The sequence below is a fragment of the Athene noctua genome, chromosome 16, assembly GCF_965140245.1.
Source record: "Athene noctua chromosome 16, bAthNoc1.hap1.1, whole genome shotgun sequence".
Classification (NCBI taxonomy): domain Eukaryota; kingdom Metazoa; phylum Chordata; class Aves; order Strigiformes; family Strigidae; genus Athene; species Athene noctua.
The window spans coordinates 3,796,308-3,820,205 of NC_134052.1; the positions used below are offsets into that span (position 1 = coordinate 3,796,308).

A 23,898-nucleotide genomic window follows, 5' to 3' on the forward strand; every position below is an offset into this window, starting at 1 on the left:
GAATGTATTTTCTTTGGCCAAGATAGCTTCTCCCACGTGGAAGTCATGAGAAAAGACTTTCTTTGTTTTTTTTTCTTTTTCTTTTCAGATGGCTATGATTAGATGTCTAATGACTGTTGCCATTCTCTGGTCAATCTGCTGTAATTTGATATTAGTGGAAAAATAAGGCACCTTTTTCCTCAGTCTTTGAAGATGAAAATGAACCTTCCTCACCTTTTGTCATTTACTCGTGGATTTTTTTGTTGTGTGTGGGTTTGTTGGTTGGGGTCTTTTTGCTCAGGAGATGAGCTTCTATTTGGAAACAGCTATCTGTAAAGGAAATACATGTGTGATCAAAGCCCTCGCCAATTACAGAGTTATTACTCTTTCTCTTGGGCTTTTGAGTAGGAGCTCACTGTCCCTGTCTTTTGTCAGCAATGCTCGTGGCAGTGCTGCAGTGCCTGACATTTTCTGTCCTGGAACCCCTTCGGGGGAAATTCACAACGATCTGGTCTGCCACGGGTTTGCTCATATTAATTGTAATGTCAGTGTTGTAGATCCTAATAATTGTGTCTCTCTGCTATTGCATTCAGGCACTGTAACAGACCTGGATGGTTTGTGAAGATGAATATAAATTCATTTTCTAGCACAGCTGTGTTAAACTACCCGCTGTTAGCTAAGGCAGATACGATTCTACAATGATTGCAGTATAAAACCCCCATAAGTCTGTAGGGACCATAAATAATACAGTTTATGATGTTGCTGTGTTTTTAGTAATGTAGGATCATGTTAAGGAGCAGATCTTGGAGGAAGCAGATTTCTGTGGGAGCTGTTCTCCTTACCCCTGTTTTTTGCCCAGGTCACGGCCTGGCTGGCTGCAGCCGCAGCAGCGGTTTGCAGGTCGTGGCCTTCCATCCAGTTGTGGTGCCGGCGACTCCCAGGGAGCCGGGGCTGCTGCACTGCTGTGCTTGCTGCTGTGATCGGCCTGGGCTGACGTCCCCAACCGTCCGGAGACAGGGAGAGAGAGGTCATCCTGCCTGCAGGCAGCCGGGCCGTCTCCCAAGGACCATCCGCCAGGCAGATCCCGTAACAACCGCTGTTCTCCTGGCTCTGCCTTGGAGACCCTTCCTGGATGTGTCTCAAGGGGAAAGTGGCTCACTTGAGTGTGTTCGGAATAGTTGTAGGACCACCCTGTAGGGCAGGGTAGCACTGTGTGTTGCCAGTTTCTTTATCCCATCCTTTCTCTGCTAAAAGAGCAGATTTTAGGAAAATGACTATTCATACTTCATGAGCATGTTTTACCTCCTTTTGCCTCTCTTCCTTATACGCGATCTAAAACCTGGAGCTTTCTCATTTTTCCCCAGAGAAAACCAGCGGGTCATTTGTGTTTCATCACTCCGTTATTAATTATATAGAAATGGGTGAAACCACTGTATCTGTTTTCAACTTAAATATGAAAGACTGAGCACTGTGTTTCAGCCATCTGGGTTTTCTTAGAAGTATATATATGTGAAATCTCCACAAAACCTGTTCTATAGGGAAATGAGGTTAACCTGTGACTGTGGAGCCAGAAACAAATTCCCCTGATCCTTTTAGATCTGAAAGTAGCAGGAGGAAAATGATTCTTCATTGGCAAAAGCCAAGAGATGCAAATGGCTGCACCAAGCTCCACTTTTTGCATTAGTGGATGTGCCCTTTCCTCAAGAACAGCTGTTTGCTTGGTTGACTACTGAATTATGCAGCACCTTTATTTTTGCCCTGCTCAGTCATCTTAATCCACCTGAAGGCATTGGCCAGATTTTTATAAACACTCCACTATTGTTTATTTTGCAGGCACTACCCGAGGGCCAGACAGCATCCTGGGATACAGCCAAGGAAGACGAAAACCGCAATAAGAACAGATATGGAAACATAATCTCCTGTAGGTGTAAATTCACATTAAACTGAGCTTTCTGTAAGATTTTATATGCATTCTGTGGAAAAGGGTGTGTTTGAGAATCTTACTAAAAGCTGCTTTATAGTGCTGAGCGTTCAGTAGTTCAATCTGTTTGTACAAGCTATGTTTCTATGATTTATTTTACCTTTTTTTCATTATTTTACATAAAGTCATTGTAGGACTTACAGTTTTTTACACATTTTCTATCTTGCTTTGTGCTTAATGTTTGTAATTTAAGGGGTAAATCCTTTTGTCAGATTTTCACAGTGGGTGATGATGCCCATTTTCTGTCCATTTTTACTGCGTAACTCAGAGCTTTCAGTGGTATGAATGGGAGCAGAAAAAATGAGATGCAGATATATCAAATTTTTAGGTATGAATTAGAGATCAGATTCTCTCCTTCCTTGTGGTCAGTAACCAGTGGAGCAGTCACTGCATGTCCCCAGAGAGCTGGTTTGATGTGTGGGACAAGCTTAGCTTCTGCCTCAGCAATACAATAAGGCAGCTGAAAATGCACTAAAGCTTTTTAGTTCTACTCCTTTCAACAACCAATTACTGTTGATGTTACAGGAATATTGATACGCTGCAGAACTGCAGGGCAGTGAAGGTCTCCATAAAACCATTTAGGTCAGCTTTATTCTCCAAGTCAGGACTAGATTCACCTCTGTCGTTTTTATCAGATATTTGTGAAGCCTCTTCCTAACAATCTCCAAAGTTGAGCTTCCCACGAGCTCTCCAGGCAGCTTACCCCAGTGTTTCATTATACCTTGTAATGACTGGGGAAAGGAGGTGTGAGAAGTAATTCTTTTCAAGGGCTGCTGAGCAGCGTCAAATGGAGAAGCCGAGCCTGAGACCATCAGAACAAGAAAGAAGAATATAAATGAATGTGCTGTAGATTTTCATGTCTAGATAAATCTATAGAACACTGTAAGAGCAAAATTAAGTCACACTGAGTGATATATTTAATACTGTGGGTTTTCTTAGGTTAAATATATATTTCCTGAAGAACAGACTTTACTAAAGAATTAAAAAAAAACCCCTTGGCCTCAAAGAAACATCATCTCATACATAACTACTCCTCTCTTTCTCTTAAGACTTGAAAGAAATTATTCATGTAACAGTTTTGGGGAAATGGCATAAAACAGCTCAATTCAGGGACTACGTGGTAAAGATTAAGAAACCTGGAAATGAAGATCAGAAGTTTGTGAGCCCTGATTTGATCCCACTTCTTCTGCTGTCTTTCTGCATTGGTTGTGAGCCGGTCACCAGTTCCATCAGTCTTTGTTTCTCCATGTGGAAAATGGAAATGGTAGTACCTGAAGTATTACAGTTAGTGCGGGAACTGTCTCCCTTAACTTCAGCTGCCTAAAGGCTCCACTGTGCTGTAAGTTCCCGGTCTTCTTAGTGGCAAAGACAGATCCCTCCAGAGGTTCAATTTACCTCTCTACTACTTGTTTAGATTAAACTAGATTGAGATGAATCGAAGATGGAAGTGCCATAGTATGATATAAGGAAGGAAATGTGAAAGACTCTTTGTTTTCCTCTGTGATTTTGAGGAAGCAGTTGATAGAATGTACAAGTGGAGGTGAAAAGAGACAAGCCTGTCTGCAGTAGCTACCATCTAATTTATGTTGAAGGTGGTCACAGAGAAAATGTTGAACTCAAAGTGAAATGTGAGAAGAAATTAAGGAAGCAAAATTAGGGAAGATAAATGGAGTATTATCTAAAGGGAAGGCGTTCACAAAGATTAATTGTTGTCTAACGAAGAGTGATGTTAGCCTTTTAGCTATAAATATGAGTACAGTAGTAATATAGATAGGAGGTGATGTGCTTGAATAAGGGAATGCAAAATGTAATTCAAAGCTAAGAAAAAAAGTATCTACACATTATAAAACACCAAAAAAGAAGCTCAAGTTTGAGGGCTGTTGGGAAAGATTTCAGAATGAGGTTGAGAGGTTGGAAAGGCATAGATAAAGTAAGGTAGTGAAAGAGCGGAGGGATACAGAAGAGTTGATGGTTAATAACAAAGTTGAGTGGGTTTTCCTAACTTCAAACATGTATCAGAACAAAGAGTTTGAGGAGACAACAGCTCTTCTAAAAGACAGCAAGAAGAATTTAGTAATGTGCAATAAAGAGTGATAAAACAGAGTGAAAACCTTGCTTCACTTTGGAGAGGCTAGGGAGAAGAGAGGATGCCTAAGGAAGGAGCATATCATTCATCAGACATTTTGTAAAACCATTGGGAAATTATCAATGGTGTCAGTGGCTAAGCTTTGAGCCAGACCCTACTGATGGGCAACGACAGGATCCAGAATAGAGAATTGATAGCAGAGCTGAGAATAGCAGTAGAGTAGCTCCCTCTGGGCAGGTCATGAAAACGAATTGTGCTTGGTGAGTACAAACTGTGCAAAAGCCTGAGCAGAGGACGGGAGGTGGAAAACAATTGCACCCTTAGCTGCTTTGTTGTGCTGGAATTCTAATTGCTGTTACAACCCAGAGTATGCACTGATTGCTCCTACCAGTTTATTTGGTAAAAGGCTGCAGATGGCGATGAACATTATTTATTTAACCTCAGTTGCCATTTCATCACTCCTAGAACAAGATATCCCATGCCTTTTGGGGAGTGAACTGAAAAGTCAGGTTCTGATCTAACTTTTGTAACTGCCTCAGAGACTTTTGTTAAAATGTGGGTTTGTAAGCTCTTGCAGTAAGTAGCATTGCTCAGTGAATCACAGAAGATTAGATCTTGTCTTTATGGCCTTCTGGGTAATAGTACACTTACAGGACTGTTTTACTCAGCTCACTGCTTTCCCAGGGCTGTATTAACATCGTGCCTCTCTGAAAATCTAGATCTTACTGCCAGCCCCAACATCTGCTGTTCTTACATTTGCAAATCAAAACTGCAGAAGAGGCTAATCTGTTCATGGAGAGGAGATGCAAGAGAGCTCTAAGCTCTTCCATGCTTTAAACCCTTGCTTGTCCGGGTTCCCTTCAATCTGCAACACTGGTATGTTTTTTGAAGAAAAGAAACTGAGGAGTGGATTTGGAGTCTGTATGACCACTGAAATCCACTGTTGATTGTGGAAAGATGCACTGTAAATGCACAGATTTACCATGTTGGAAGAATCTGCCCTACTCAGAATTTTTATATCAGCAGAGTCCATGAGCTTTGCTCCTGCACTTTGGGTATAAAAGCAAAGACAGTTGTGGAGATGCAAGATTTTTCTTTAGGGGGCAAGTATAGGTAGTGTATCCATTTATATGCTGAATCAAAATTATTTAAATTTAGTTTAGGGCCTAGATATTGAGGCCTTCAAAGTGCATCAGCAAATCATTGTGAGGGGAGAGATGTTGAGTTTTTGTGGGTTGAGCTGAACCCATTGCGTAGAAGAGAAAATACCCAGAAGCTCTATGGGACCTTTGGTTCTATTTCTCCCCATCTTGTCCAGATTTAGAGCCATTACATTATGGGAGAGTAAAGACTATCAGGTGAGAGCTGAAGACAGAGAGATACAGGATTGGGTTTTGTTTTCACTTACAGGAGAATATTTCCTTTCCCTTTCTTTCCTGTTATTGAGCATATTACAGAAGGAGGTCAGCACTCACAGGAATGCTCGTACTGGTGCTACTTTAGACACATCTTCCCGTCTGCAGTGGAGCGTCTTCCCACTTAGGCACAGTGGTTTTAAAGTCTTGTGATGGTCTGTTAAAAACTATTGAGTTGATGACAAAAGACAGTAATTTGCTTTGTTTCCTTCAAGCTCTGACTACCATATGCTTTGGGCTGGAAGACTGTGAATTAATCAGTGAATTTTGTGGTGGAAGAGACAAGCAACAGAGATTAACAGAGGTCCCAGCTGAAACTCAGGTGGAGTGCATTTCTTGGCCGTGGACAGGGATAATGCATAAAAATAAAATTAAAAAAACAAAACAGCATTGGGTTTAGAAAGAGAAGTCTTTTGTCCTTCAACCACTTTTATTCCATGGTTTCTTTTGTGGTGCCTAAACTCACTTGTCTGTGCAGTGTCCACAGTATGTGATCCTGAGAGGGTGGGATACATCACACCTCGCTGTTACCCAGTTCTCAAGGCACAGTCGAGGTTTAGTGGGGAAAGAAAGGGGAGGACAGAGTGCCTTAGGAGGGCAAATCATCCTTTAGTACCAGAGCTGGATTGAATCCTCTCAAAAGATGCCTGCATTTCTCCATTGACTATGTGGGGAACCTTGACAGCCAGTTTAGACTAGCTGCATAATATTTAGATGGCGAAAGTTGTGTGAGATTAATCCAGTGCTGGTGCCAGAATGAGATGTGGAAAAATTGCAATGATATTTCAAATGATCACTAATGGGAATTTTGACAGAAGTTTGAAGCGATAACGTTTTTGTGCTAAAATGGAAGCACAGTGCTTTTCAGTGAATTTCTTGTCATTTTTTAAATCTGTTTTAAGACCAATTTTCACTCAAAGTACTCTTCATACAAATTTAGAGTTCTGCTAACTTGCATACAGGCTTTAGTAAACAGGGAGAAATAAAATCATTTATACATTTGTTAAAGTGTATTTCCATTTTTGCAGTACTGAATGCAATTTTTCTTCTGTTTCTCCCTCCATTTTTGAAGTTTCTTATAATCCATTTGGAACATGGTGATATGATTTCTGATAATTTACAGAAGAGTTGAGTGACACTTTCATTTCAGTGTGCCAAATATGTAGTCTCCCTGGCTAGTGTAGCCCAGTGGAAAGGACGCAAAATCAGAAATAAATTTTGACCTGTGGGAGAAGATATGGTGAAGACATTTGCTGTTCTTTAAAAAGTCCTTTAAAGTCTGTAGATGAAAAAAACTAAGTACAAGATAATTACTGTTAGTAGCATAATAAGTTGCATTAGATTTTGCCCCTTTCCATTAAAAAAAAAAGCTAAATAAATGTCTAAATTTGGGGGGAAAAAGGGATTTACAAGGTAAGTTATTTCATGAACTTTTATTCAGACTGTGCTCCTAAACTTATGAACAAGATTAAAGGCATCATTAAGACATCATTAATATTTAGAATGCTTACCCTATACATTTTTTTTTTTTTTCTGCTGCACTGCTCACACTCATAAGAGAAATAAATCTCCCACAGGAATTAATCTCATTTTTGTAAAATATGCAATGAAATATTGTGAATTCTGTCCTCCTGAAGCAAAGTTTAACTATAAGTATTTTTCATTTGGTCCCAAAATATAATTGGACCTAAACCCGAATGTCTCTTTTTAAAAAAAATATCATTAATTTCCAGTGGTCCTTTCTTCATCCATTACTGTTCTTCACAGACAGAATAACGGTACTTAAGTTAAAGGGAAAAAAGCAACAACACTTTTTACAGCTACAGAGCATCTTTTCTTTATCCGTAATTGTCTTAAATGCACAGACCTCTTCTGCAATCTCCATCTCGGGTCTTTCACATCTTGCTCCCTCAGGAGGTATTCATCTTGTCTGTTTTAAGTTTTGAACTAAAGAGTGGCTGAAAGAGCTGAAACTTAATTTTGGGGTTTGGTTCTGTTAAATGAAGAGAGGCAGATTCTTCCTGGAGGGCTATTCAGAGCACTTCAGCTACACACTGAGAGTAGACAGTGTCTTTGTCACGCTTAAAAAATCAACCTGAGATTCTTTTCACCTGCCATTAGGGTCATTTTTTGTCTCATCACTTTTTAGTTCTAGTGTTGCAGTAAGTTAAGACTTTCATGACATTATTATTATATTGTGGCATCACAAGAGGAGTTAGTAAATGTTCCCCTCCTGACCATTAGCTCTAGGGGTTTTTGCTTTGCTTTTGCTCTGTGTGATTCTTAACTAGCTTAGCTTTGCTGCCTTGAATCGCAAGTGTGAAATTGTCTACAGGAGATCTTGTGTATTTCATCTAGATGTCCGGTTTAATCAGCTCTTTGTCTGTCTTTGTGAATTGCTCTAAGTATAAATTCTGTTGTTGTCTGTCTAACCACATGATTTACTGCAACTCCTAGTGCAGTTGCCTTGGGTGCAGGTAATTGTCTAGAGTTTGGGACATCAGCACTCAGAAATACACCTACTTCCACTGCATCTACAAAGGTTATATTTATTAATACAAATATAAGAGAGCTTTTGATGGATTCACCTGCATAATATTTCTGAATGCAAATATGGGATTTAATACAGCAGTGTGGTTGTATCTTTTGGGTGTGCAAATCTCACTCAAAGAATGAACAGAGAATCATTGCTTTACCTAACTGTAGGACTAATATATATCCAGATCTTGGCTTTCAGAACTGCATGCACATCTGTCTTCACAATTATTATCTGATTCTACATTTAATTAAGTGATGACTTTTTGACTGAGTTACTGCAGAATCACACCTTGTATTTTTATGTTTCAGTGCTATGATTCTTTTTAATTAAATGTAAATCATGCTTAGGCCTCTATTTTGCAAAGTGCTTCTAAATATTAATGCTTTACTGACTGAGAGCTAGGGTCTACAGAGCTGGTAGAGAGGAAATAAATTTAATGGACTCCATATTAGGCTCCTTTAAAAAATCCTTTAAAAATGATCCCAGTATGTCCAGCAGTGACCTCTGTAGCCCAGTAGCCTTTGCCAAGCAACTGGCCCTTAGATGGCAGTTCAGCAATTAATTGCATTCCAGTGCTGGGATTGCCAGACCAAATCAGCTCAACAGCCCAGCTCGTGGAGATCTCCTGTGACAGAGCCCAGCGCCAGCTGTTCCAGAGAAAGATCAAAATATTCCCCTGGTGGAAAATCATGACATAATCTGCCTGCTGGGGTAGTTCCTTTCTGCATCTGAACTGCGGAGCGTGCTGGGAGATGGAAAGATTGATATCTGTTATTTTATTGCCTTATCTAAAGTAACTTTGAATGTCCTGAAAAACATGAACATTTCTAATTTGGGGTTTTTTTAACACTGCCTTGATGCTGCTGTGAGTTCCGTGGGTTGCACTAAGGAACATTGCTTTGATTTCCTTTGGTATTTCCTTTCAGGTTTCTGGGTTGCCTCATTTCTCATTTGCAGGTTTTCGTTTGCCATTTTACACTCCTTAATCTTTTGTCTGTTGTGACCTATTTATTTTTATCCTGATGTGGACAGTTTTAGCTCTTGCCTCAGTTTCCATAGGTCAGATGAAGCCAAGGGTGGGCCGTTACTTCCAAGCGTGAAGATGGCTTTTGTAATGGAGATACATCCTGCAAAGATCTGTCCTGAGACCCTCCAGCCAGGCAACACTTGTGGTCCGTGTCAAAGCTCTCTGTAAGGGTTATGGTGACAGCAGTGAATATAATGAACACAGTGTACAAACGAACAGTAACCTAAAGATCTACATATTAGAACTTAGACACAAAAGAAACGGCTTGTAGGAGGAGGAATATATGTGATAGTCTTTCTTTTTCTGTTTTAAGTATTCAATTACCTACTTGCAGAAATCAGCAGATGAAGTGAAGCATTTACAAAGTCCTCTTTATCGTTACTGTCACTTTTTTTTCTTTCCTTCTTTCAGATGATCATTCAAGAGTGAGATTGCAACTGCTGGATGGGGACCCTCACTCTGACTACATAAACGCCAATTACATCGACGTAAGGCTCCTGGACATCCCTGCTATGACAAACACTCCTGCTGACAAGTCTGCTTATGACTTTGGTGCATCTTACATAGGGACAGACTGTTGATCTGATATGAATGACAGCTGAACATTATACAAACATCATGTTGTGACAGGGAGAAGGTTCTCGGTCTCCAGTTTATTCTGTCTGACCAATCTGGACAGATGGAGATTTCCTATGTTTGACAGATCCGCCAACATAAGTGGAGTGTGGGCTAAATGACGTATGCAGAAATCAGTATCAGCCCCTCACAATAGCATTAGTAGATATCTGAGACTTAGCAACTTCTTAGAAAGTTGCAGTGCAGAAGGCGTGTAAATAGATTGACATATTTTTTTTACTGTTATAAAATAACATTCAAAAAGCAGCCTCCCTCGCACACACAGAATGATTAAATGAACATGCTTTTCTTGCATGCAACTCCTAATTCTTAGGAACATGACAACATTCAGAAGAGTTTCTTTAAGGGATGAAATATACACCTAATAAAGTTACATAAGACTGATATGCAGCATTTTCATCCAGAGGCAAATGCACACCTTTCCTCTTTTTCAGACAAGAAGGTGCAACTTTTTGCCTATTAGTTTTCAGAGTTGCCCACAGGTCAGTGACAGAACTCGTGTTTCTTCAAGGAAATAGTGAAAACTGCCCCATTCCTGTTTTCTCTTTGGCATAATGAGATCTTATTGTTCAGTCTGAGCAAGATACTATCACTTAAAATATCAGAAGGCAACCTATCTGCCTATGTTCACTCATTCAACAACCAGTGTTAGTACACTGTTAAGAGTGGAGCAGCTGTTGGTACCTGGAAAGTATGAAATACATACAAATGGTGTGCTTTGTCTGAACTGTCATCTCACAGACAATCACATACTTTCTTCTTTTTCAGGGATATCACCGGCCTCGCCATTACATTGCAACTCAAGGCAAGTATGTCTAAATATTTGTAAAACCACTGCTGCTTTAAACTGTTGCAAAAGCTATTTATAGGGTGACATCTTCTGTTTCAGGGAACCTCTGAAAACTTGCTACAGCGACACAAGCGGGAAGGATGTAGGGTATAGGATGTTCCAACAGCAAAATGCATTCAGTGCACTCAAATGCAAAACTTGAGCTACAGGAATAAAAAATGCTACAGACTTAGAGGTTGCAGTACAATCTATAATGTGTCTGTTGTGCATGAAGTATGAGATTAGAACTAAAAGGGACTTTATGGAGCTTGCGTTTGCCTTTGGAGTGAAATTGCTTGGGGAGAGCAGTATGAATAAGCCTGTGACTGATGAACTTTTGGTCAGTGGGAGCTAGTAAGAAATGCATTTGAACACCACCTTCTGTAAGCTAGTTGATGAGTTTTATGTCCCTTTAGGGGGAAAAAAAAACCCACCAAACCAACACAATTCAATGCTGAGGGCTATCCGTGTTCGATGACAAACCTCCCTGATCCTGTTCTTTACACCAGGGTGCTGTTTTCCTGCACTGCTGGCCAAACTCTTATGCCATGACCACTTCCTCTACCATTATTTGACCTCATTTTTGTGCTTTCCTTACCTGCAAAAGGGATGTTCACAGAAATTACTCCGTTCTTAAATTCTGCTTTATGACTTTATTGCTGGCTTGTACCTGTTGAAAGAGTAAAGAAACATGTTAGAATAAAAATGGCGCTTGAGGATGTACGGGTACAGGGAATGCAGCAGGGCAGAGAACATGGGGGATGGAGTATGGGCAGAGTGGGTGAAAGGGAGGTTTTCGTCTACAGTGTAGAAGAGAGGAAGGAAACAAGGTCAGAGGGAGGCTCTACTCTAATAAAAATCTTGTCAGTACTGGCTGTTTGGCTGTTGGAACCTGAAATTTTTCTCTCTGAGGAAACTTCAGAAAAAGGCTAATTTCTGCATGCTTCCTTCCTCCTTCATACTTTAAAAATATTAAAATGTGAAATGGAGGAATTTCAGTGCTGCATCAGGTACAAATTTCAATACAGCCTTAATTACAGACTAACTATAGGATGCATCCATGTCCCATCACTTACACATGCTTACCCACTGAGCTATCTCCACTGTTTCCACTACAGCCATCACCTCTCTTTCCAGGCTGCTAGAACCTTAAACACCCTCTGAGAGAAAGGATGAGGTGTCTGATCTCTCAGGTCCAGGGTGTTCTGTGTCTGTAACCCTGAACTGCAGAGGGGTGCTCTGAAAGGGAGAAGTAGGATCCTGTGGGAACAGGGCAATGGCTGGGGAACAGCTGAAAAAGTTGTTGGCATTCGATACACTCTTCTAAGATCTCCTCTTGTCTTTTCTCCTGCCCCAGGGCCGATGCAAGAGACAGTGAAGGATTTCTGGCGAATGATTTGGCAGGAAAACTCTGCAAGTGTCGTCATGGTCACCAATTTGGTGGAAGTGGGCAGGGTAAGGGTACCACTTTCCCAACACATAAAGCCAAACCATCGCTGGGTGCTGCTGTTGAGGCAAGCTCAGCAAGTAAAGTGCCTTTTGCTTACTGTAGTAAGGGAATGAATTAAGCCACTAAGGTTTTTTCTCTAAAATGCTAGATTTTGTAATACTTAGCTACTTTCCTTCTAGACTAATAAGGTTCATGTTCCTGGTGTAAGTCTCGGCTTTAGCAGTGTTAAACAAATTTATGCTAGCTGAGAAGCTGTCTCGTTTTTCAATACAGAAGGAAAAATGTACTTCTGTAATAATTATTCTTTATCCGTATGATGTGAATACTTCTCTACCCACAAAAATCCAGAAGGGTGAGAATGTGCAACTGGTCTCTATCCAAAGAGCTCTTTAAATGACATTTCAAAGCCTGGAGTTCCCAATCATGTCAGAAGATCACTATTCTGTGGAGGTACAGGACTGTGCACAGCTGGATCCTGGGGCTGCCCAGCAGTGTTGGCCTCCTCAACATCCACCACTTCACCCTCTTGGACTCAGATGAACCAGGAGTCCCTGTGTCACCACAAGGCAGTTGTCAAAGCCCACGATGGGAGCAAATATGAATAACTCAAAAGATATAGACTAGACTTCAGGGAATAAGAAAAAGGCATGTCTGGGAGGCTTTCCCCAGTATATTCTTCCCGCTCTTGGTGGTCTTTGTTTTCAAGACATTCTCAACCAGAAACTGGAGCTCTTAAAAATGTTGTCTTGATGTTTGTCACCTTCCATTCCTTTGGTACTAAGAAAAATTTGAATGATAGTTTACTCACAGCCATTAGTAATTCAACTGCTTTGCATTTGATTTCCTTTAGATCTCATGGTTGAATGCCAGCTGGTTCTGTTCATTTATTGTTATTTATTCTACTTTATCTTCTACTGACACTTCAGTTTGAAATAAATGCCTCTGTGTGAAAAAAAAAAACCAACAAACCTACATTAATCATATTTAATATTTATAAAACCCCTTCCAATTATGACTGGAACTGGAACATGAAAACTGCTTCTCAGAAGCTAATTGCTTCAGCTTTTCAGTGCTGTTCCACCCTTTCATGCTAGAGCATTTAATAACCTGATAGTCTTTGTTAGCCTAAATATCCCTTCTAGAGCTTCACAGCCTTGGCTTTTTATTTCTACTATTAGTTTTGCACATGGCTTCTAGAAGTGGCTAAGCTTGGAATATGTTTACATGATCAGGAGGTTTCTTTCTTGAGCCTTAGCTGAGACCTGTCACAGCTGGTAAAATGTCAAATTTGTGTCCACATCTGATAAGGAAAGCTTAGAGTAAAACAAATTTAATGTATCAACAAGTATCTCACAATCCCTGTGGACTGAAATTCTTTGACTAAACAGAGAGTTCAGAATTACAGTGGCAATAGCAAGAGCACAGATTTTTCTCCAAGGGGATGGTGGTAGCGACTGCCAGATATTCTGTAAACCTCATATATGGTCAGGTCATGTATGAAAATTGAAGGAAGACTTATCTTAAAGAAGAAGAGCCAAATGCATCTTTTTCATTTGTGTTCACAACAAAGGAAGCGTAAAAAAAATCCTCCCTGTGGTTTCTATATATTGTAAAGGAAGTTTGATCTAATTTATACAGTTAATTTTGACAAGGTCTGTACATCAGAAGAAAGCCCAATTTGCATTGGTTTCAGCTTGAAAGTGAAATAAAATGTAGGTCAGCTCTGACTCAACTTAAGCTCGTTCCTCTCAATATTTTCTTTTTTTCCCCCAGGTAAAGTGTGTTCGATACTGGCCAGATGACACAGAGGTCTACGGAGATATTAAAGTCACATTAATTGAGACAGAACCATTGGCAGAGTATGTCATACGCACATTTACTGTACAAAAGGTAAGGAAATCTTTAGTCAGCTGAAATTTTGATACAATGCTTAATTTGCGTTCAAAATGTGAACTCTGGGAAACATATCCAGAATGCTTGTGGAGATGGAAGCTGTTGAAGCTTCACTTCAAAAACCTAATTTTTTGACAGAGATTCCAATTTTGGACAAATTATTTTACATGAACATCTTGATGTAGCCACAAAAATAGAATCTACAGTGCATGAAGTTTAAGTGCATCCAGAAGCCAGCAGGTAGTTGATGGTATACCAGGAACAATAACTGTCATATTTCACAGTGGCAAATGACAAATGAAAAAAAGGTATCAGTTAAACTGGATGCCAGGTAGGGTCCCCTTTCAACAGAAATAAAAATATAATAAAGGCAAGAGTATAAAAATTGTCCCCAGATTGGCAGGATTTGGAAGATTTTTGATACTTGTAATGCAAAATTGGAAGTCTTAAGTGTCAGAGCATTCCAGGTCTGTCCAAATTACTCTTCAAGCACTCAGTATGTGGTTTTAGAGCTTTTCAAGAATTCCTGCTAAATGAACTTCAGCCACTCTGGGAACATTGTTGCAGTTTTCTAATACATAAGCTCTGTATTATATTAAATGACTGAAAAACTTGGTAAGAAAAGCTAATGCCAAAATCTTGATGGGTTAGAAGGACCTGCTGCTGGATTCCACCTACATTTCCTGTACATAATATGTCACAGCTAACTGACACTTCTGTGTTACGCTTTGCAGGGCATATACAAGTGGTATCAGTTTTCAAGTACCAATAACTTGGTCTCACCAGAAAGCCAAGTGATGGGTCTGGGTACCAGTTTCTGCCCTTTTCACCACCAGCTGTAAACTCAAACTGAGATTTTTTTGGCAGGTGGTGGCAGAAAATCTACTATTGCCTGGGGCGTGCCCACTTCCTAGATGTTTAATCCCCAGACTATTGCTTCAGTGCCTCAAGAAGGGTTTAAGAGTGACTTCTTGGTGGTTATGGCAGTACACCAAAGGAGCCCCACATGGTATGCTGGGGCTGAAGTCACCCTGTAAAGTTCCTAATCAGCTGGGTTTGAACTCTTAAGACCACAGGTTTGCATTGGGAGCTGGCATTTACCTTCATAGTCCTCAGTTGTGTATTACCCACTTCATTTGTAACTGGAGTTTGGCCTGAAATCTCTCGGAGTGGAACGTGGCATAGCTCACATTCGTGCCTATGGTGAGAGCTAAAGGCTTGTTCAGCCCTCTGCGTGAAGGAAAAGAGCAGTGATCAGAACATGCTGTTTGAAGTCTGATGGAAGAAAAATAGAGGCTGTGTTGTCTCCTCAGAAAGGCTACCATGAGATCCGAGAGATTCGGCAGTTCCACTTCACCAGCTGGCCGGACCATGGGGTTCCTTGCTATGCCACAGGCCTCCTGGGCTTCGTTCGTCAAGTGAAGTTTCTCAATCCCCCAGAAGCAGGACCCATTGTTGTGCACTGCAGGTATGCAAGCTCTTTGTCTGAGACTTTACCCCCTCAGCTTTTTCAGCTTTTTTCCTTTTTTTTTCCTCATCTGGCAATAATCAACTATGTTTTGTTTGTTAAAGAGTATAATTTGTGGGCCTCCCCAGGAAACAAAGTGGAATTTGCCGCTTTAGAAAAGAAAACCGGCTCCGGAGCTTAGCTGGCATGAGTTGGAGATGATACAAGTAGTTCAGAGAGGGCCATTTGAATGTAGAAGACTCTCTGGTGATCTATACTCTCTTAGATGCTCATAGCAGAGCTGGAAAAATGGTAAATATCTGGGACAGCCGATTGTCGTACAACAAACCTCTCATGGCAGAGGGGACGATGCCTACAAAGAGACAGGGAATTTTAAAGCAACTTTGCTTTTCTGTATCCACATGCACTGCAGTTCAGCTTTGTACCAGCAGCAGCAGTCTTATCTGAACCATTAGTCTGTCTTCCTGGGTCTGGATGCCAGCCATTGTGCATCTTGGTCTCCTCAAAGCCTAGGAGCTAAAATGGGAAGGTCAGACTGAAAAGCTACCCAGTGCCTTCCAGCTAGCAAATAAAAGGGGAATGCCTGAGGAAATCTCACTGCTTGGTTTACAGCTGTGAAAATTCAGACTGTTGAATCACATGCTTGCTAACTCCCTGGCTGCTGCCATTACTGGTGAGGGCTCTTCTGCACTCTTTTCTTTCAACTGAGCTTAAAGCCCTACAGTGCAAGGCGCTATGTGAATGTGTGGGAGAGTGTCCCTTGACACAAAGAACTAACAGTCTGAGGTGTAATCAGGCACGCTGCTGGTGGTGGGAGAGGAGGCATGTGCACACAGACTGGCATCAGACTTGGGTGACTTCAAATGCAAGCAAAGACATTGCTACAGAATTTGAGTCTGTAGCAGCCACCCCTGCAGTGCTTAGGCCACAACTCAGGGCACGTGTTCTATAAAGGAGACTTGACTGGAGCGTAAGGCTAGAGAGCAGAGCCGGTTATCCCAAAATCTTACCCCTAATGAATCTGCAGGCAGTTACCTTTAAGTGCCATGCAGTGTGATCAGGACGAGAGAGGGAATACATCCCACAACCACCTTGAAAAGGAAAATCAATTAAATCTTACCTTTTTAAAACCATTTTGGGTTGGGGGGATGTTTTGTTGTGCTTTTTAGCAAGCAATGAGTCAGTTCTATAATAACATACATCTGAGCCTGAGGAGCTGGCAAAAGGAAATTCATTCAGAGCTCAGGGCCTGAATTTGCTACCTTGGTGCCATGACATGAGTCTGGCCCTGGAACAAGTCTGAACCTGATTCATTGTTACCAAGAAAGCAAGGAGAAATTTTTCATCCTTCACATTTTAATGAATAAATGCCATTTCCTCTCTGTTATTTATCTGCTTTTGAATTTTAATGACTTGCTTTAAGTGGTAATTACCAAATTCTCCCTACCGATGCCTGGCTGGATAATATCACTGTTCGATATTTATGAAGTGCCAGGATCCTCTAAATATAGAAATGTTATAACTATTTGTTAAAATTCTGAAAAGCTGAGAGATAAAGGGAGAGGAAATGCCACTTATTCATTAAAATTCAGCAAATGAAAAATATCTTCTCTCTATTCAGCAGTTGATTAATCTGGTCCATTAATTTATGGTCATTCATATCTCCTTGCTTTCGGCTCTGCTGGAGTTTTCATGCAACTGAAGTTTCCCTGATTTGAGCTGAGTTTTCCTTCTTCCTTTGGAGTAATGTGAAGAGATGTTCTCTTCTCTCTGTCCTTCACACCTAAAGAGCTTGGATGATTTCCCAGGAAGGAAGGAGGACACAAGGACAACACAGTTTTGCAGGAGAGGGTCCAATTCTCGCAAGCAGCGGGGGACTCTAAACTCAAGATTTTGAGTAGCCTTGAGCCCCTTTCTCTACGATACTACAATCCACAACTTGAAATCACCCTCCTCAGGACCAAGACTCCTCTGGATCAAAAAGGGAAAAGAAATGTTTGAGGTGGAGGACTGGGCCCCTTTTATCATGCTCACTTGAGTAAACGTGTGCATGCCTTCTAAAGAGTCCCATGGAAGACAATGTCTGGAATTGTGTCTATTCACAACCTGGAGGCTGCTCTCCCACATCCCGTGTGATGAGAGGTGTGCAGGTGCACCCAGCTGTAAAATTATAATGATTGTTTTCACAGAGTAATTTTTTGTTCATGTTCAAGAACACAAAGCTTTTTTCCTTGCTACCTGCGTCCATCTCCCTTTCAAGAAATATTTTACCTCATTCTCTTAAATCCCAAGCTAATTTAGCTCCACACAAAAATCAGCCCATTAGGGAGAGGTGAGCAGCTTCCAAGGGAAGACAGCTGTGTCTGTGGTACAGTTATTTTCTCCTCCGTAAAGCCCTGCCCTTCCATGGTCCCTTGATCATGCAGACTCTCATTGTTTTTTCTTTTTTTAGTGCTGGGGCCGGGAGAACAGGGTGCTTTATTGCCATTGACATAATGCTTGACATGGCAGAGAACGAAGGAGTGGTAGATATATTTAACTGTGTGCGAGAGCTGCGATCCCAAAGGGTCAATCTGGTGCAGACAGAGGTAAGTGACAGCAGGTCTCCTCTCACGATGTGCTGCTTTTCTGGCAGCTTCTCTGCTCAACAGGAGCCCAGCAATTCATTAAGTCAACACTTGCTGCCTCTGTGATGTGATTATACAGAACTTTTGGTGGCTAAACATGACCAGATGTGCACTGGATCACATTCACTGTCAGCTACTCAGGGCCTCCAAGACAGGAGGGCAAGCCTTGAAGTTGAGGTCTTAGCATTGCTGATTAATTTTATTCTCCCAGTAGAAAAAAGCTACCTTCTGAATCTTCTCATGACTCATTCATAGGTATACTACAAACTCGAATAGTACCTAGTTTATATCAGTTGTGAGTTAAACAAATGAAACAATCCTTGATTTAAGCTTTGGGTGCTGATTAAGCAAGCTGCTCCATCACGTAGCATCCAGCAGCTGCACAAACTTCTATGGAACCATTATCCTGCTACCCAAGCTTTTCCTACATGCTTCAATGCCTTCCCCTCCTGTGGGACAGGACAATGGCCTGGAACAGAGAAGAGCTTTTGACTTTGTTGGACTTCTCATGTTTAGTTCTGGAAAAGAACTTTACCCAGAATACCAGGAGTCCAGGACTTTTGAAGAGACAGATGGAGCAGACCTGTTAGTACCGTAGTTTCTGCTGGTGTTACAGGTTCAAAGCACAGTCCATTCCTGACCATTACCTCATGATTGTGAACAGAAAAGTTTTACACCCTGATTTTCTCCTCAGCCCACCCCCGTTTTGTCCTAGCATTCCTGAGAGTGGCGACTTCCCATTTTACTTATAGATTTGAAATGAATACATGAGGCCTCACGTTCAGTGATGGATGAAATATGCTCACAAAGCTGTCACATAGCACACTGTGTAATTTGTCTCCACATGAAACAGAGCCAAATATGCATATTGGGCATGATTTAAGAAAAAAAAATAAAACAAAACAAAAACGTGGTATTTCATGAACTGTAACGATTTTAATATGTTATTCCCTCTCCTGTGCAGGAGCAGTATGTGTTTGTCCATGATGCCATTTTGGAGGCATGTCTCTGTGGCAACACAGCCATTCCAGTTTGTGAGTTCAGGTCCATATATTACAACATCAGCAGACTAGATCCACAGACCAATTCCAGCCAGATAAAAGATGAGTTTCAGGTAATTTCATGTGCCTCCTCATTGCAGTTGGTGTTTTGAAGTTGTTTAATCAATTTCTGTGTGTTATTTTACAATTTCCAACAGAGCAGGGAATGGGGGGGACACTGAGCCAAGGTCTGATTTCAGCTGATTTTTGTTGGTTTACTGCTGGGTCAAGATTTGGTTTCGAGCATGGACTCTTCAGCCTTTGACAAGGAAAAAATTTTCCCATCACTTCAGTAGAGTAAGGGTACTAATTTTCACACATAATGTACTTCTCATTTCAACAAAGAGTCTGTTGTTCATTTTCTTCTGTAATTTATGCAGAAACGTTTATGCCTCAAGGTCCCTTATTATCCATTCTTGTGGCTCGTATGCTGTTTCTGAGTCTTGACAATCAACTTGTTGACATCCTTCTATACAAAGGAGAAAGTCAGCTCAGTGAGCATCACTTTTACTAATTTTCAGTGAACTGAATCCCTCAGTTCACTACAGATGTTTTGTCAAGTACCTGGTGATGAGAACTGAAATGACATAAAGTAAAACACACAGGCGCTGGCCTGGAGCAGTTTACCTGAGACAAGCAATGAAATGGGGACCCCGTCCACCTTTTGCTATCACCATTGCTTATCCCACCCTAATAAATGTGCTTGGGACGCATGAGCCACAAGCCCTGTGCAGTTGTGCCTCTCGCAAAGCGGAGATCTCACCCTGCAGGACACCAAACTAAGTTTTCCAGTCTTACTCCCCATGTATCTGTAAATCCCTTTAGGATTTTCAGCCAACGTCAATGTATGGAAAAAAAATAATGTTGTGGGAAATTTGGGGCAAGGTGAATTTGATAGGAAAGAGAGAGACTTCTGCTATTTGTGAGGCTATTATTCTTAGTCAGCAGTAAAAAGCTGGAGATTCTCCTTTAATTGTAGGAAAGCCCACCCCCTTTCCCACAAAATATCTTTTGCAGCAAGAGAATGCCTTTTGGGAGTCCCAGTCTGAGTCAGATGCCTCTTTTCTTCCCTCTCTGTGCAAAGGGAGAATGTGTGGTTTTTATCTGAAACCTTACAGGGAATCATCAGGGTTGGTATAGTGAGAGAAAGAATGTGGATCCCAACTGATGACAGTTCAATTTTAAAGAGATCTGGTTTTATCGAGTGATATCAGATCTGTAAAAGTGTTTCTGGTTCTGGACGCTTGTCATGAAGGAGCCAAAGCCTAGCTTCATCAAATGATGTTACGCTGTTAAGAAAAAAAGTCATCGCTTGCTGGGCTTATTTTGTCATGACATAAGATGAGATTTGTCGCCTGTGTGCTTGTTCTTTTGAGCTGCCAGGGGCTGGCAGCTCCTGTGGAAAGGGAATGCTCCACTGTACTTTGCATTAGAGGTTTGTTCTCTGTCTAGTTGTAGAGTCTATTTTTACAGGATTTTGGCTCAGAGCATTCTTCAGTCCTAATTGTCTGGATTTAATGCAAAAGATAGTATCTTCTGCTGCAATCTTTATGAACCAGTTGATCTAACTGTAGATCTGTTGGTGCAATTTGTATTATTTAGGTCCCACTGGCCCTCAGGTAAGGCTGGATGTATTTGTCATGCAGTACATGTTGTCTGAACGTGCAAAAGCTCATTCTGGAGAGTTTTTGTATCTGAATAAGCACAAAAACAATGGAGAGAGGGGAAGGGCATAAAATCACTGAGAAGTCACCTGTCTAATTATCTGCACTGTCAGAGATCTGAGATTTCATGTTGCTTCCTCAGCCAGACTGCCTGCATTCTATCTCTAGACAAAGGGACTTTTATGTAGAACCTGCATAATTTAGAGCAACTACATTATTTCAGATTTTATACTTTGACACATTATTTCATCTTGGATTGTTTGACCTTCCTCTTTTCTCCATTCAGAACCTCACTGTAGCAGAAGTCAAGCTCTTTATAAGAATTTTTGGTCCGTAAATATTCTGTGTTCCTCTGATGGCTGGAAAGTTCACTATGTGACTGTTTGGGCTTTGCTCAGAAAGAGGACACATAACAAGTGAACGTAGAATGACATCAGATAACCACTGATCTACCACGACTTAAGGAACAGAGTTAACATGCATTCACTTTGATTTGCTATTTTTGATCCCTGCTGACCAACCTGGATTGGTTTGTCAGGAGGCGTCCACAATGGATAACACAAAAGAAAATTAGATTTAAAGAAATACAGTTTGTCAAGCTGTGGAAAAGACAGATAACAGTAAAAGAATGACAGCAAGACTCCAGAGATAAGTTATGACTATGTAAGTGAAGCATCCTATGTGTCACATCAAAAAGAAAGTAGCAATCTAAATAATATATGAAAAAAATAGACTTTCCTATTAAAAAACCCCAACATTTTCTCATAAGTTTTTATATGCATTTTTAAGATAAATCAATAGTTTGACTGAGGAATCACCAGAGGATTTGAACCCAGTCAGACCTGCTGGGCAACCCAGGTCAGTACTCAGGGTACTTCTGCTCGGGATGTGCTTGAAGAGGGAGAAGGATGTGTGCTTCCACCCTAGGGATGGTGGAAACACGAGGAGATTTCACTCCATGACCGGGTGAAAGCTGCAGCATGTACCTGTGACAGGTATTTCCATCCTCTAGGAAAGAACAGAAATGTTATCTAACTGCTCTGGGGTTTTAGATCTGGAAATTATTGGAAGGTGTATAGTGCCCTCAATTTTTGCTGTAGCTTAAGGTTTTCAGAAGAGCACCTCAGGATGATGTACAAAATGGGAATGTATTATAACAGCAACAAGCACTTCAGTGCTCCTTTTTTCTTCTCTGGGATCCCAAAGATCTAGTCTGAATATCTTTAAAATAAACATATTTTGCAGATGGCATGCTTCTTGGAAGTAAATTCAAAGGCACTCAGTGTGCTTCTGTCTTTCTTACCCTTCTTCTCTCCCCCCTTCACAGACTCTCAATATTGTGACACCACGTGTTCGGCCAGAAGATTGCAGCATCGGTCTTTTGCCAAGGAACCATGACAAGAACCGCTGCATGGATGTGCTGCCCTTGGACCGGTGCCTGCCTTTCCTCATCTCCGTGGATGGCGAATCAAGTAACTACATCAATGCTGCACTCATGGATGTAAGCAGCACTGCGCTGTCCCCACCGATCCCAGTCTGCATTGAGCTCATTCATTCTCAGAATACTTTTCTGAGTGATCTGAAGGGATCCAAAGCAAAAAACCTTTTTTTACCTGCAGTTTCTGGAGCTGACATCTCCAAACTGGGCAAAGGCACACAGAAATGTGTCACCTAGACTATGATTATCACACTACCGTTGTAGTTCTGCGTCGCATTGGTGGAAAATATTTGACAAGTTAATGAGCACGAAGTCTGAGGTTGTATTGTAGAAAGGCAGGTGGACAAAGAACTGGTGGAACAGCTGTTCCCATACATTGGTTGTCATATAACTTGGAAGAGAAATGTTTGCAAGTTGCTGCCAGGTCAGCTCTTTGATAACAATAGTTTGCAGTGTGGAGCAAGTGATTTATTTGAGCTTGTGCAGTTCAGAATATGGGAGTACAGGGATCAGATGTGCAAAATACTTTAAGGCTGAAGGACATGAGTTAAGGTGATGTGAATCTGTCTGAAGACTTTGTTTATAGGCTAGAATCGCACAGCACAGGTCATTTGTATAGGGTGAATTATGTTGATGGTTTCTTTTTGCTGTTATTCCTAACTGCCTTTGGACAGAAATGTCTTTAAAGCCACTAATTATTGCAGTTGGAGTATATCTAAATATGATCCAGGGTGAAATGTCATTTTTTTTTCCCTAGCAATGTTGGGGTCAGTCTTTTTTAATTTTCTCTGTTATTTCAGTCTTTTGGGGAACAGTGATACTACTGTATTTAAGAGGTTAAGTCACAGAATCACAGAACCATCTAGGTTGGAAAGGACCCTGGAGATCATCTAGTCCAACCGTTCGCCTAGCACAGTTCCCACCTACAGCATATCCTTAAGCTCTAAATCGACCCAACTCTTGAACACCTCCAGGGATGGGGACTCCACTACCTCCCTGGGCAGCCCATTCCAACACCCAACAACCTCTTCTGTAAAGAAATGCTTCCTAATATCTAGTCTGAACTTTCTCTGGTGCAACTTGAGGCCATTTCCTCTTGTCCTGTCGCTTTCTACTAGGCTGAAGAGGCTCAAACCCAGCTCTCTGCACCCTCCTTTCAGGTGGTTGTAGAGGGTGATAAGGTTTCCCCTCAGCCTCCTCTTCTCCAGACTAAACAATCCCAGTTCCCTCAGCCGCTCCTCATAGGACATGTGTTTCAGACCCTGCACCAGCTTTGTAGCCCTTCTCTGGACATGTTTGAGTAACTCTATGTCCTTTCTGTAGTGAGGGGCCCAAAACTGAACATAGTTATCAAGATGTGGCCTCATCAGTGCCAAGTACAGGGGCAAGATCCCTTCCCTGTCCCCGCTGGCCACGCTATTGCTGACACAAGCCAGGATGCCATTGGCCTTCTTGGCCCCCTGGGCACACTGCTGGCTCATTATCAACCCCCCCAGGTCCCTCTCTGACTGGCAGCTCTCCAGCCACTCCTCCCCAAGCCTGTGGCGCTGCTGGGGGTTGTTGTGGCCCAAGGGCAGCCCCCGGCATTTGCCCTCAGTGAAACTCCTCCAGTTGGGCTCAGCCCATGGCTCCAGCCTGTCCAGGTCTCTCTGCAGAGCCTCCCTACCCTCGAGCAGATCAACACTCCCACCCAACTGGGTGTCATCTGCAAACTGACTGAGGGTGCCCTCGATCCCCGCGTCCAGATCATCAATAAAGATGTTAAACAGTAGTGGCCCCAAAACCGAGCCCTGGGGGACACCACTCGTAACCGGCTGCAAAACGGA

The 23,898-nt window shown here is 41.5% G+C and overlaps 1 protein-coding gene across 1 annotated transcript in view; it reads left to right on the top strand.

Moving 5' to 3' along the window:
- Positions 1-23,898, top strand: part of PTPRT (protein tyrosine phosphatase receptor type T) — a 457,248-nt gene that overhangs the window by 421,113 nt on the left and 12,237 nt on the right. Inside the window, exons 18-26 of the mRNA XM_074920627.1 lie at positions 1,813-1,900; positions 9,439-9,515; positions 10,432-10,468; positions 11,850-11,947; positions 13,716-13,832; positions 15,149-15,303; positions 17,756-17,891; positions 18,895-19,044; positions 21,962-22,135. Of these exons, the coding sequence (XP_074776728.1) occupies positions 1,813-1,900; positions 9,439-9,515; positions 10,432-10,468; positions 11,850-11,947; positions 13,716-13,832; positions 15,149-15,303; positions 17,756-17,891; positions 18,895-19,044; positions 21,962-22,135 (1,032 nt within the window). The remainder of the gene's footprint in view (positions 1-1,812; positions 1,901-9,438; positions 9,516-10,431; positions 10,469-11,849; positions 11,948-13,715; positions 13,833-15,148; positions 15,304-17,755; positions 17,892-18,894; positions 19,045-21,961; positions 22,136-23,898) is intronic.